The sequence below is a fragment of the Simochromis diagramma genome, unplaced genomic scaffold (assembly GCF_900408965.1).
Source record: "Simochromis diagramma unplaced genomic scaffold, fSimDia1.1 OVJJ01000344.1, whole genome shotgun sequence".
NCBI classification, from domain to species: Eukaryota; Metazoa; Chordata; class Actinopteri; order Cichliformes; family Cichlidae; genus Simochromis; species Simochromis diagramma.
The window spans coordinates 4,261,254-4,275,819 of NW_024387375.1; the positions used below are offsets into that span (position 1 = coordinate 4,261,254).

General features: G+C 45.0%; 1 protein-coding gene across 4 annotated transcripts in view; it reads left to right on the top strand.

The window, feature by feature from the left end:
• The window catches only part of schip1 (schwannomin interacting protein 1), a 225,294-nt gene that overhangs the window by 179,981 nt on the left and 30,747 nt on the right, over positions 1–14,566 (top strand). Inside the window, exons 1-2 of one of the 4 annotated variants that reach the window (XM_040009280.1) lie at positions 1,323–1,869; positions 4,677–5,453. In XM_040009280.1, coding sequence (XP_039865214.1) covers positions 1,861–1,869; positions 4,677–5,453 — 786 coding nt within the window. In that variant the 5' untranslated portion in view covers positions 1,323–1,860. Of the gene's footprint in view, positions 1–1,322; positions 1,870–2,606; positions 2,916–4,676; positions 5,454–14,566 lie in introns of those variants that run through there. The other 3 variants (XM_040009279.1, XM_040009278.1, XM_040009284.1) reach the window with 3 other exon arrangements.

Here is a 14,566-nt window from a genome sequence, read left to right on the forward strand (position 1 = left end):
TCACACAGTTGCTGCAAATTTATTGGCTCCACATCCATGACGTGACTCTCGCATTCCACCACATCCTAAAGGTGCTCTACTGGACTGAGATCCAGTGACTGTGGAGACCATTAGAGTGCAGTGAACTTCATTTCATGTCCAAGAAACCAGTTTAAGATGGCACGTTATCCTGCTGATACTTAGGAGCCCAAGATGTGCCAAGGAAACATTCCCCGCAACATTTCATCACCATTAGCAGCCCGAACCGTTGATACAAAGCGGGATGGATCAACGCTTCCATGTTGTTTAAGCCAAATTCTGACCTAACCATCTACATGCTGCAGTGCAGAGTCTCATCAGACCAGGCAACATTTTTCCAATCTTCTACTGTCCAATTTTGTTGAGCCGATATGAATCAAAGCTTCAGTTTCCTGTTCTTAACTGAGAGGAGTTGGACTCGGTGTGGTCTTCTGCTGCCCATCTGCTTCAAAGTTGCACATCTGTGTTCGAGGGATGCTCTCCTGCATACCTTGCTTGTAATGAATGGTTGAGTTGCTGTTGCCTTCCTATCACATCTTCTCTGACCTCTGACCCCAATAAAAGAACTGCCATTCACTGAATATTTTCTCTTGTTTGGAAAAGCTGTATAGATGTGAGCATACCTGAGGATTCCAGTAGTGCAGCATAGCCATATGCAATCAAGCGTTTGGTAGTCAACTTGCACTTTTGTGCTGTAGCTGAATAAGTATTTATTTTTACAGTAAAAGTGCTGTTATTACAGTGTGTTTTGACTTTGCTTATACCTTTAATGGCCTTTTAAACACGTTTTGCGTGGCTCTCTGGCTGTGGGGCTATGCAGACTTTAGTGTAAATCACCTGAATACTCCCGTGTGGCATGATCTCAACACAAACTGAATGTTATAACCTTCACGAGGTTGGATTTATTGCCGGGCTGTTGCATTGGATTGCACTAGGTGTACCATTAAAATGGTAATTCAGTGTAAGATGAAAATGACAGTCTTTGCTGTAAATGTTTGAAGCCAAATAGAAGATGTAACAACAGGGTGTGGGGGGTGTTCTTGATATCCTTGAGTTTTATAAGGGCTCTAAAACAAGTCTGAAACTATTCTATATTCACAACACCAGAAGTATGTTTAATAATTCACCTAGATAGTTTCCTCCTTTTTATATCTCTCCATCTCGCTCACTCTCTTTCTTACGACCATTTGCAAGGTCAGTGGGTGCAGAAGGTTGGGCTTTAGTTGTGTTTTTCCGTCGTCACTCCTCAGAGTGGCAGGCTGCGACAGACTTACATAGGGAGGGAGAGAGAGTCTCCACAAATATAAGATCTGTGTCTGTCGGGGAGCAGCGGCATGCTTGTAGTGCGCTTAGTTTTTAAGTCTTGTTTCTGAGTAATAACTGGGCAATAAACGCCGCCCGGTTGTGTGGAATTTCTATAACGTGCGCAAACCCACAGTGTAAGGGGACGCACTTTTACTCAGAGGCTATTTATTTCCCGGCTGACGTGGGAGCGAGAGAGCGCTGGCTAAACTGTCGGCTGGGCATCTCTGCGCGCCGGGAAGAAGAGGAGAGAAAGCAGCGTTGACCTGCTGGGATTTAAAGACATCCGCGTTATTGTTTGTATTTTCTGTGAGGTCTCAGACTCCGGCTCTCTCCTCTGTGGGTAGACTACACACTCAGTTGCGATGACTGTACTGAATTATCCGCCGGCTGTCTGTAATTTCTCCAGCGAAACCAGCCCCACCGCCACCCGCCCTTAGAATAAAGCTGCTGTAAAGCGAGTCAGCACCGTCGCCGTTGTCTAACAGCTGGGATTTTACACTTTACCATGTCTTGAGACGTGGAAGGGAAGCTGCAAAGATGATGACAGTGAGTATGGATTCGTTTAAATGGCAGTGATGTTGCATCGAGGCTACTTTTAGCTCATCTCCCGGCTTCGGCTTTAATTTTGACCGATAATGGTGGTACTGAGTAGGGGTCAGCTTGGTCACAGCAGCGGATGACATCCGCGGTGTGATTGTGTGATATCTGGGCGTTTCTGTCACCGCTGTTGCCGGGGGCATCGGGTTCCTCCTGGGACTTTTTTGGGAACATTACATCATTTGAGTTGCCTATGAATGACTGTGCAAATTGAAGAAACACATGCGGGTTGCCTTTATTTATTTATTTCTTATGACGTGAGTGCTGTCTTGTTCCAGTCGGTGTTTCTGTTTCAATAAACTATATGTTGCCAGATGTAATCGTGCGGCTGCCACGCGTGGAGAAATGTCACTTGGACTGAGCTCGACGCACGCAAAAGACTGGGCGTATGCGATGATGCCCCTTTGGAAACCTAGGGGACGACAGACAGAGTTGTGAGAGTAGTCTTTGGCATAAATTAAAAGGCCAGCCCCCACACCCACCCCGAACACCCCAAACGCCCGCCCGGCTGCTGCGGGATGGAGGGGAATAGGTGCAGCTGTCAATTTGCATGTATTCCCGTATTTTGTTGGCCGAATCCAGCCTATAGTCTGCCTGCGCTCGCTTAATCCCACGGCGGATCAGCTTTAGCAGCCCCAGTCTGCCCTCATACAGCGCCTTCCGCCTCTTTCTCTATTATATTTTCTCTAAATACTTTACATGATTAAATTATTTTTAATCGGGCTCTCGTGACCGTCGTGAATGGACGCGTTAACGCGCAGACACCCGGCGGTGTTTGGAGGCTACAGGAAATGAGAATTAACACTTGAAGAAAAGGATTGGTGACCGAGATTTTGAAACGCGATCGTAGCTTGGATATAGGCTACTCTGCTTCTGCTTAGCGGTCTTTCCACGCTGAAGAGGAAAGCCCACCCAGTTCCTGAATCTATTTCTTTACTTATAAAGGGTGGCGAAACCAAAATGAAAGCCTGGTGAGGCTTTTCATGAGCAAGCCGGTAAGGTTGTTGTCTTCTGTAAGCTCCTGATAAACTGATCACGAATCCGAAAATACGAACAGCCTTGCTACATTTCCAAGCCTAAATGTTACACTGTGTTTTACAATCTCATAACAGTGACGGATGGCGCACTGGGCTGCTAAAAACGGCTCTAATCAATTACTATAGCATTAGCCCACAAGAGCGCAGGTATAGTGTCGTGCGCCCTTAAGTCCTCCCCCTTCATTTGTAAACACAAAGAAGCTCCTGGAGCTTTTCATGCCAGGAAACTGATTATGGGATGTTACATGTTGTTACTGTCTGGGAAATGAAACTAATGAGACGTTCTTGTGCTGAACTTGTTCATCACGCAGGGAATTAATACTAAATTTGCTCTCCTTCCAGTCAAACTGAAGGTCTCAACACCTCAGTGGCTATGCACTACACAACCAAAGTTTTCTTTCATAACATTGCTCTAACTAGGTAAGAACCACCTGCTGTGCTTCATGACAAAAATCTTATATTTTGTGTCCCCACTCCTGTATCTGGTGCAGACAGCATCCCTGCAGCAGCTCCTCTCCTATTCTCTTTGACCTGTTAGTATTTCACGCAGAAATGCAACGTCCTCAGCGGAGGGAGGCTTTATTTTTCTACACCACATCAGCACTTTTTATATCTAGTCTCTAAGATGCTGAGTCACATTCCCCCCCACCCCCAGTGTAGATATTTTTTGCATGGTGTTGTGATGCCTGGTGTCTGCACAGGTGTGATCCAGTGGCCATGTCTCAAGAAAGCTTTTTGTCATTAAGATAATACTGTGTTAACATTTCTCTCTCATTTGTCTTCTGCAAGAGGCAAAACTACTGCAAGTCCTTGTGGTCTAAACCAGTAATCAGCAATCTTCATAATTAATTTCAGCTCATAATGCGGTCGCGTAGGAATGTGTCGTTAATTTCTCTTTGCCCTGGGAGAGATTTTGGTGCGCTTTGCTTTTCATTATGCTTTAAAAGTGTTGAGGCTCCATGATAATGTGCTCCTTTAGAGACAAGACTAACTCTGTGAGAGAAGGCTCGGGTCAAGTTGAGATTTGTGGACGGCTGTAAACACCGTCGACGTTTTCATTAGCTGGGAACTAATCAGTCAGGTGGAGATTGGGGCGCTGCGGGAGCATCGCAGTCGAGGTTAGAGATCCGCTCCAGACTCATCTGTTCGTGTCACAGTTTGGTGTGTTGTGTACTGACATGTCGTTGTCACTCACTCTCAGCTCCTCACTGTTTTGTCCCTGTGGAGCTTAGCAGACGTAGGAGGGAATGGCAGCATTTATTATTCTGACATCTCTGGCCGCACAGACTCTGCCTTCGCTGTGTCTATGTGTGTCAAGCCATTAACGCATACACATTTAACAATGTACAGGAATGTAAAAGGAATGGGATTATCTGTTAGGCAAACAAGCAAGAGTAGGAGAGTCCAGAGCACTGCGAATTTAAGGCGAGAGGAAAACGAGTACAAAAGAGACAGTGACTGCAAAATGTTGTGCAGAAAGGAAGTTCCCTGCAGGACAGGAAGTTTTTGTGGTTGCCCGACTCAAACCACAATACCCGTGTGACTAATCTAAGTCTACACACTTCCCTAAATTCTTTTTGCCGCCTCCTTTTTTTATGTCATTTCACTGATTCTGTCAGACCAACAACACGGCCCATGTTCCCTGTACCACATTTTTCTTTAGGGTACTGTCTCCCCAGTCCTAAATCTCTTTCTTTGTCTCTTCTTTTGTCATTACAGGATTATAGGGAGGATGGCATGGACCTGGGGAGTGACGCATCCAGTCGCTCCAGCTCAGAGTCCAACTCCAACAAGGTCACACCTTGCTCCCCTTCTCTTGACCTGGCTACTTTAGAGGACTACAAATCCTCCCCCTCTCTGGACCTGGTTACCTTAGAGGACTATGAGGAAGATGAGGACTACCAAGAGTATAAGAAGAAGGTGATAGAAGAGTGGGAGAGTGAGTATGGAGAGGACTATACCTCTCCACAGCCCTCTGGTGAGGAGGACGGCAGAGAAGGCATTGTGAGTGCTGACAGTGCTGGTGAAGGCTACAGGAAGACAGTGAACAGTCGCAGCCTTGCTGAAGAATTCCAGGATGTCAAGACCATCCCGCCCTTACCGGCCCCCAGCGGACGCACCGCCACGTCATCCGCAGCCGTCCCCGATGAACTGAAGCAAAACGGCAATCTGATTTTGCCTAGGAACAACCAGCCCCAATCTCCTGGCACACCACAGGCAGGCACGGGGACTCCTAAGTCCAGCCACCGGAGCACCAGTCAAGGCAGGGAGAGTCGCAGCAGTGGCGGAGGCAGTGGTGGAGGAGGAGGAAGTGTGGGGACTGTGGGGATAATGCGAGGATACAGAGAAGAGGAAGGGGTAGAAGAAGAGCCTCTGCCCACCATGGACTGGGCAGCCCTGGAGAGACACCTGGCTGGGCTGCAGTGCAGAGAGCAGGAGAACCATAACCTCAACCAAAACCAGAACCACAACATGGGCAAGACCAACTACACCTCAGTGAGTGTGCAAGGATTTTTCTTTTTTGTATGTTATTTTTGGGAGTTAAGATTTTGTCCTCTTTTATCTATGTGTGTCAGAGGTCATCAAACATAGTGCACCGATGGGCAGCTGTAATCCAGCAGTTATCTGTGTCAGACGGACCCAGGAAACATGAGGTCAGGTTAGCTGGAGGAAGGTCGAGAGATTAGTCAGCTAATGTAGCGCTAAGCTATGTGGCCCAGCTCCTATCCATTATGGAAGTCTGTACAGCTGGAAGGAAATGAAGTGGGGCAGCAAAGCAACAGGGTTTCAGTTCATCTTACTTCAGATTCAACTGGATGTCCAAGAAGTACACAGATTTAGCTGAGACAACTTTAAAACTATAGATCTACGACTAAGAGTTCATACTGATGAGTCCTGACAGCATTGTAACAACGATTTGTTGCTGACCTTGGAGAGTTACGTCTGTCTAACCTAATTTCTACAAGTTCTAAAAAAAAAAAAACAGTTGTGGCCATGTAGTGTTTCTACCAGAAGAGGTCAGTGTTGCGTTGACATTAAGCAGAGAGGTGCCGTAGGCCTTTCATGCCTCACCAGCAGCACCAGCAGGAGAGGCTGTCATGATTCACTTACTAATTTATTGCATTACTCAGTTTAAATCACAGTCTCAGCCAGAGCTTCATGGTTTGTTGTCAGTTTATGGGTCCAAAAGGGTGTAACTTTAAAATATTTAGGGTGGGAGTGGGAGAAAATTGTTTAGAGCTGCTAGAGCTCCATCGCCAGTTGTCACAGAGTAAAACTAAGTGAGGGCAAATGAAAAGGCTGGATTGGTGTTCTCTATTGATGTGCAAGCACCAAGGCCTTTTCCCCCGATGCGCACACATAATGGCTGCAACCTAGTGCTATTGTGAGTGTGTCGTGTGTGTTGTGCGTCTTTGTTTGTCTCTCCTGGAGGCCCTCTCTGTCTCCCTGAGGCATGTCAGGAATGCAGCGGGAGAAGTGGGGGATGAGCGGAAGGAAAGAGGGAGTAAAAGGACAGGAGGAGGACCGGGCAGTTCAGGGCCACATTTGTGTCAATGTTCATTACCTGCTGTCCAGCTTAAAGTGGAAGATCACCTCCTTAGAATGGGAAAAATCTGCTCCCTCTCTCTCCCTGTCTCTCGATCCCCTCAGGCAGTGGGCTGTGATAGAATTGACCCGGGTGGAGGAAAATCTCTCAAAAGAGGGCCTCTGTGTCCACATGTAGCTACTACTTTCTCCATGCAGCTGCACAAGCACATGAAATCATGCATATGCTCCTCAGACATTTTGATCTTTGCTTGTGCCTTAGATATGAGTGCATCGAGGCTCGGAGTAGTAGATAAGAGATCAAGTGGTCTTGATGATGATAGTGACACAACATCCAACTATCTCTCCAGGAAAAGCCTGAGAAAAACCGGGCCTCAGATTTCAGTGCTCTAGATAAGAAATTGGAATTAGTGTTGTAATCCCACCAGAGCAGGGAGCAGAAGTGAAACACTGGAAAAGGCAGGAGATATAAAATAATATATCCTGGACAATCCCACTCTGCTTTTGCTATTTCTGTAGAACTATGCCCATCAGATTTGACCACATTCATTAAAAACTAATAATAATTTGATGGTTTGGTTCCTTTAATCTTTCATTGTATCTCCAAGCTTCCATATACAGTAAAGGCCAGACTCTGTTAGCAAGGGAAAAAAAGGAGTCAAGTGCAAATTTGACACTCCCAAGAGATATCTTCGGTTTATTTCTGTGTCTGGGGTTGTTCAGATCTCTTAATTCTGAAACCTGCTGGTCTTGGCCAACACTCGGAAGAACAGAGAGACTGGTGCTTTTAAAATGTTGTTAAATATTTAGTCGTCCTGTCAAGCAGAACCCACCAGTGAACCAGTGCATCAGCTGGTGCACACAGGGGTGGGTCTGTCTGGTATGTCGCTGGAGGTCCAGTGGGATGGAGATATTCATGCTTCACTTGAGCTTCAAAAGCATCTAAGCCTTCAGAAAAAGACTGGGACGCAGTAAAGTCCAGAACTAATAATCTGTAGCGGTCACTTTGTGCCTGAAGACTGGGTTAGTTAATGTGCTGTAGTAACAGAACTGACTTTTGCTTCTATATATGTAAAGAAATGCGGAAAACATTCAAGTGTCAGTAAAATCAAGTGCACCAGACTGGACACATAGAAGGCTTTTCTGCAAATTTATCCTGCTCAGTTCTCAGTGTCTTTGCTTTTCTGGTAGAAAATTACAGCTGAATAGTTGTATTAGCTACTACTAAGCCGTAGATTTATGGAAAATGTGATGGCTGCACTGTGTTCTATGCCATGAAAAGCTACAGTTACTGAGCACGTTGTTTTATTTCCACTTTATTTTGTATTAAGTCTTGTTGTTGCAGGTGTGTTTACTTAGGGTGTGGCTTTTGGCTCCTGTAATCTCAGCGTCTGCCTTTGGGCTACAGGTGTGGCGTCCGGAGGATTCATGGTGATGAGGGGCCCGGTGGATTTTTCAAAAGTTGTTTCTAATTAAATCTGGAGGCACGTGGCAAAGAGGGCTCCGCGGGGACCTCAAGTACACCGGGGGTAAATTACCTCTAACCCTGCATTTAGCTCTGCACTCCTGAAAGGTGAATGATAATATTAGTCTTCCTATCTGGACTTGAGGTTAAAATAGCAGAAATGGGCTCGGGCTACATGTATGGTTATCCGCATGCAGAAATTTGCCTGTGTGTTTTCTGAGGTACGTGCTGGAGAAGTATTAAATCTGTGTCTACAGGCTAGTTCTTTTTCAATCTCAGAGTGCACACACCCAGACTTACTCACACAATTTGAAAACACCCCACGGGCAAACTGGCAAAAAAAAAAAAAAGAAAAAAATATAGGACCTGTGCTGAGACCTGCACAAGCTTAAAAGTGCGGGCATGCTCTCTCTGTCTCTCTCACACACACACACACACACACACACACACACACACACACACACACACACACACACACACACACACACACACACACACCGTCATGATAAGGCTGAGGCATTTACTTCATATGTTTCACAGCATTTTGTCAACTCAAGGAAAACCAGTCTATGTTTTACTTTAGCAACATCCTGATTTGAATACTTGACACTGAGTTTGGAAAGCTGTAACAGAAAGCTGTTTTTGGAATCTCTCTCCCCTAACCCTCAGCCTGCCATGCTGTAGGGTCTTTGCCTTACAACATAAAGCACTTTGAGGTAACTGCTGTTGTGATGTTGCACTATATAATTAAAATTGAATTGAACTTAATAATATGTCCCGTGAATGTGCTCCATCCTTATGTAAATTCCCAACAAAATTGCTGCAGTTCGCTTCTAAATCGTTGATAATGTAATCATAAATGGCTCATTACTGCATAACTATCAGTATGTGTGAGATTACATATTGCCAACAGTTATCTTAGGACAGATGTGATGATTCACCTTTGCTCCTCCCCAGCTGTCGGAAGAAGTAATAGGTTGATGAACAGAACCTTGTATCGCAAGTGTCGCTCAGGCACACCATATAAAGAGTAAAAAGGCCACAAGCCAAATGAAACTGTACAACTGTGGAGTGCTTTGCCCCAGAAAAGCACTCAAGGGCCGTGGAAAATAAAAGAATGTGGAGGAATCAGAGAGAGGTTAGAGAAAAGAGCAAAGAAAGAGATCGCTTTCTCTTTTTCTCGTTTTGCACTCTGTGTTTATGTACAAGTTCAGCAGTTGAACCATTCGCCAGCCTCCACTAACAACTTAACGACTACCTTCACCCACAACTCAGACTGTGCCACGTATAGAGGGAGAGAGGCGGCGGGTAAAAGACTAAAGAAATTGCAGGGTTTGGGAAGTCACGAGCACATTTATAAAGGCTATAAATAGGTACAAACAATCTGTATAAAGAGGTTGCACTAGAGTTACGTCTTGAATGGGGGAAACAAATCGGTGAGGCCTGAAATGAGCGATAGCTGTAATAAGCAAGAACCTGTCAAAGTGAACAGGAGCTCATAGGACGTGCATAAGTCCAGAATTGTGGTTTGAATAAAAATGGAGGCAGCCCAAATAGGAAAGGATAAAAAAATGGTTAATATGTAAATGAGTTGGAGGAAACTTTAGAGATTGGGGGCATGGCTCTAACCAGGTGTAGAGAACTCGTGGTGGAGCACTAGTGTCTGGTTCAGCCTCCATGGCTTAACACTGCTCCAGCACTGTGTTTGAGTGTGTGTCCATGTGCAGATACCCGCTGAAACATGCCCAACCCTCCACACACCAAAGCTCGTACACACACTCACTCATTATACAACTCACTGCACTGTCTGTGCTTTAAAGTAAAGCAGTCTTCTGTCTCCTGTCAGTCCACACATGCACAAACTCAGCTCACTAAATCATATCAAAGGATATATTTGTATTCTCATAGTATCCTGAAAGTCTGCCAGTGCTGGCAGATGCTTTTTTTTTTTTTCCTTTTTTCTTTTTTTTTTTTCCGTGGAATATTTTTCATCTCAGCTTAACCTTGGATTCCTCACAGCAAGTCGGGCATTTAACTCAGGTAAAGAAGAATGTGATCAGTTTGTAAAAGTGTGCTCTGTTTCCAGCTTCTCAGACTTTTCCGTGTTTATACATTGTGATGTGGAAACAAATCTTTCATGCACAAAGTTGAATGAGTTGTTTGGAAAGCAGCTTTACGTGTATTTATAACTGAGTGCACGACATACTTCTGCTGGGAGATGTTGTTTTTTGACTTTGTGCGTTGCTCAAAAAGTTCAATATTTTGAGTATAGAACCAGAACAGAACCAGATGCACATCCATAGATCTCATTTTCCTTTGAATGAAGTTGTGACCCTTTAACAAAGAGCAGGTTCATGCTGCCTTCTTTGTTGCCCTTTTTTTTGGTCAAAACACAATGTGCTGCACACGTGTGTTTGAATTCTGTTTTAAATAAGCAAATGTTTGCACCATACAGCTGCTTTGAATGAAGGGGCAGAGAAAGTTTTTGTGAGACACAAAGCCCTGCTAAAAGAACTAGCCACGACAAAAAGCCAGGCAATCAAAAGCTTTATGTTGCCTCTGGATAACCACGTCTTCTGTCTGCTCTGTAAACACAGAATAAAAGACTGAGATAAAGTGCAGACGGTTAATGCATTTCACCTGTGTTATCAGTGGGCTGTTTCTTTTTCTTCTATTTTTTCCTGGTGAAAGAGGAAGGGAAGCTGACAGAAGCAAAACACAAGAATAAAGTACCTTAAATGGGTAAAAATCAGTGATTCAGAAGAACAGTCAGTCAGTTAGCTCTAACACTAATGGTGATTCAGCTTGTTCATTCATCCTAATGTGCCTGTTGGCCAACTGTCTACTGAGTAGGCCCACACTGACCCCACACCCTCAAACATCCAACGACCGGTGAATAAGTGAAGTCAGTTTGACAGTTTAGTTAGTCTGGTATACCAAAATCAGATGTTTTGCTGCTTAGATTTATCTACCTGCAAAGTCTACGCACAAAGGCAACACAAACATCGGAGATAAACCACACGTTATTAAGTTCAAGTTTCTTAGACGGCGTGCATGGGAGTGGTGCCTAAACTGCTCTTGTCTGGTGTCAAAGTACAGCTTAATGAGCTGCCTGATAACATCTCCACAGAACCAGTAAACTGACACAAAAACACCACCTGTGTGTATTTATAACAATACTGTGATAGTATAGATGTGGCTAAACTGACAGAGACGGGCATCCCATCTGGGTACTTAAAGTGGAAGCACTACCAGTTTGGTTGATGATCCAGAGAGTGATGTCACCCAGGCGAGCAAGCAGGAACTAGACAGAGGCACCGCTGTGACTGGAGATAAATGGCACTTTTAGGTGGAAATTCACAGCCTACAGCTACACATTCCTCTGCCTCTTCTGTCTCACACTGATGAACTCACAAAAGCTCACGCGAGCACACCCTTCCACTGATTTATTCACTCGTGACTCACCACAGTGTGAGAAAGGTGGATAAAATGCAAAGTCAAAACCTCTCTTCAGCATGTGTTATATCCTATCCGGCATGGAAGTCAGCTTAAGCTCTGACTCGTTTTACTACACTGCTGCAAATCTTCACCTTCTCCCCTTTCCCTCGCCGTTTAAGACGTCCCCTGTCCTTCACTACTGTTCCCACTCCCATTCCAAGCTAATTGTTTTCTTCCTCTTGCTGTCAGGAGGCATTATAGCCTAATGTTTTCACACAGCCAAAGTTACAGCAGGAGACCATTTCCCCCCTCCTTGCTTGGTTCCCCCTCTCCACCCTATATGAAAACTATCAAAGAGAGGCGCAGGCTGTGAGTGGCAGAGCGTGCTGTGGAGGAAATAGAGGTTTATGTAGCAGCGAGGAGATGGCCTCCAATGTCATAGCTTTGTGTCAGAATGCATACAACACAGCCACTTCAGAGCTGAGCCGAGTACACACATACACTACATACAGGCTGGCTGTATAAGTAAAAAAGGGCTGACGGAGATTTAAAAAAACAAGGTTTGCTTTAAGAAAAGAGGGTGTTTTGCTCCCAGTAAAGGATTTAAAACTCCTATCCATCACCTATCCATCTCTGGTCAGAGATAGATGCACATATACAAAGAGACACGTAGTAGCCTGTGTTTCTGTGCATTTACATGGGTGGAGCTGAAACATGAAACACTGGTCTTCTCTGCTCCTAATTATAGAGCGTGTGCTTGGGTGTATGTGTGCATGTGTAAGAGGTAGAGATGTGGGCTGTAAACGAAGTCTAAAAATAGGAAACGTGTTTATTCACGTCTGCAGAAAGAGGCAGATTTAAAAAAGAGGTTTTCTGTCTCCATGGCTGTGTGTTATCTAAGCTGTTAGTCTGTTCATGTGAGAGACAGAGAAAGAGATATTGTGCCAGGCCATGCTGAGATCTTCATCTGTTGCTGGAGAGCACAGAACATTTTCATCCCTTCACATACCGACAGCAAAAAAAAAAACATTTCATCAGATTAAGGGAGGGCTGCAGCTAATGACTGACCTGCTGACAATTTCCTAATGAAACACTTCATTGTGAAGGTTGTGAAGTTAAAACAAAGAACAAAAATAAAGTTTGAGCCTGTCGAGTCCCTAAAGCAAAAGATGACCTCTTTATAATGCTTTTTTTTATTTGCTCCAACCAACAGTAAACACCATCAGCCAAGACAGAGGCAAGTAGAAAATCAGTAGCTAAAAGTGGGGGAAGGTTTGGACATTTATGCTTTTCCAGTGTACATTACAGCAGTGCAGTGGTTAGCGCTGTCACCTCACAGCCAGGACGTTCTTGGTTTCAGGATGGTTTTTCAAGGACATGCTCACCAGGTAGACTCAAATTGGCAGTGGGTGTGAGTATGACAGTGTGTGGTTGTTTGTGTTTCTGTGATGGGCCAATGAGACATCCGGGGTGTATCCTGCTAGGATATTCACTCATTCAAACTCCAGAGTGACTGACTGACTGACTGGAGAGATTCACAGAGAGCATGTTCACTTTGTAATTGGACTATGGCAAAGCTGGCTACAATAGATCTAGAGCAGGGGTGTCAAACATAAGGCCGGGAACACAAATTGGCGCTAGGCATCAGATGTGACTCCAATGTGGCCTCTCTCGCCCCTGTAAGTGGTCTATCCTTCAAACTCGGGTCCTCCACCAGAGGCCTGGGAGCTTGAGGGTCCTGCGCAGTGTCTTTGCTGTTCCCAGGACTGCGCTCTTCTGGACAGAAATCTCAGATGTTGTCCCTGGGATCTGCTGGAGCCACTTGCCTAGCTTGAGGGTCACTGCACCGAGCGCTCTGATTACCACTGGGACCACTGTTGCGTTCACCCTCCACATCTTCTCGAGCTCTTCTCTGAGCCCTGGGTACTTCTCCAGCTTCTCATGTTCCTTCTTCCTGATGTTGCTGTCATTCAGTATCGCTACGTCTATCACTACGGCCGTCTTCCTCCGCTTGTCTACCACTACTGTGTCCGGTTGGTTAGTCGCCACCACATTGCAATCAAAGTGGGCTGGTCTAGAGTGAGGTAGTCATCAATCAATAGGAATTAATCGAGCTAAATGGCTGAGACAATTATTTGCAGCTGTTTTCAGACGAGGGCGATCGTGGCTCAAGAGTTGGCAGTTTGTATTGTAATTGGAAGGTTGCCGGTTCGAGCCCCGGCTCGGACAATCTTGGTCACCAGTAGGTGAAGACACTTCACCTACTGGTGATGGCCAGAGGGGCCGATGGCACAATATGGCAGCCTCACTTCTGTCAGTCTGCCCCAGGGCAGCTATGGCTACAACTGTAGCTGCCTCCACCAGTGTGAGAATGAATGAATAGTGGAATTGTAAAGCGCTTTGAGGGTCTTGAAAAGCACTATATAAATGCAATCCATTATTATTATTATTATTATTAAAATAATAGATTGGTCAGATGAGATGAAAAGATCTCCACAGGGAAACACTGGGAAACATTGTCCTCTAACACAACAACAACCCAAATCATAGTAACGATATGCTCTTAGTGAAGAACTACCTCCAGAAGACCAAACTGAACATTACTAACTAGTCTGGACTAGTTAGTAATGTTCAGTTTGGTCTGCCCCCCTCCCCCATATTTATTCTAGACTATTTTGCACACACCCTTAAGAGAGGGAGATTAGAAAATCTGTTCTTTTCTGTGTTTTCAAGCCATCTTTTTTGCTTTTGCCATTTTCTATCTGCTGCCAAGGAGACATACCATGCCATAGTTCTGTCTCAGCTGCTTGTTATTCTCTGTGACTCACAACTGCTGTTTCATAATGGACTTCATCATTGCACAAGTGTAACTGGTGGTCAGTTAGTCATTTAGTTCGCTGGTATTTGAATGTTAATGCACTGATGCGCCTTTAAAAATGCAAGGCAAATATTAATACAGGCTAGTGATCACAGCAGGCCCTGTCTTTCCACCACAAACCGTAGGCGTAGAGTCCTCATTAGAACAACCTCTAGTGGCTGGTCGTCCACACACACACACACACGCACACACACGCACTCCTTGGCCTTCCACATCAGTTCCTCCCTGTCAGAGTGAGCTCATTACCGCCAGAATCTGGCCCTCACACTGAGCCAACCTGCT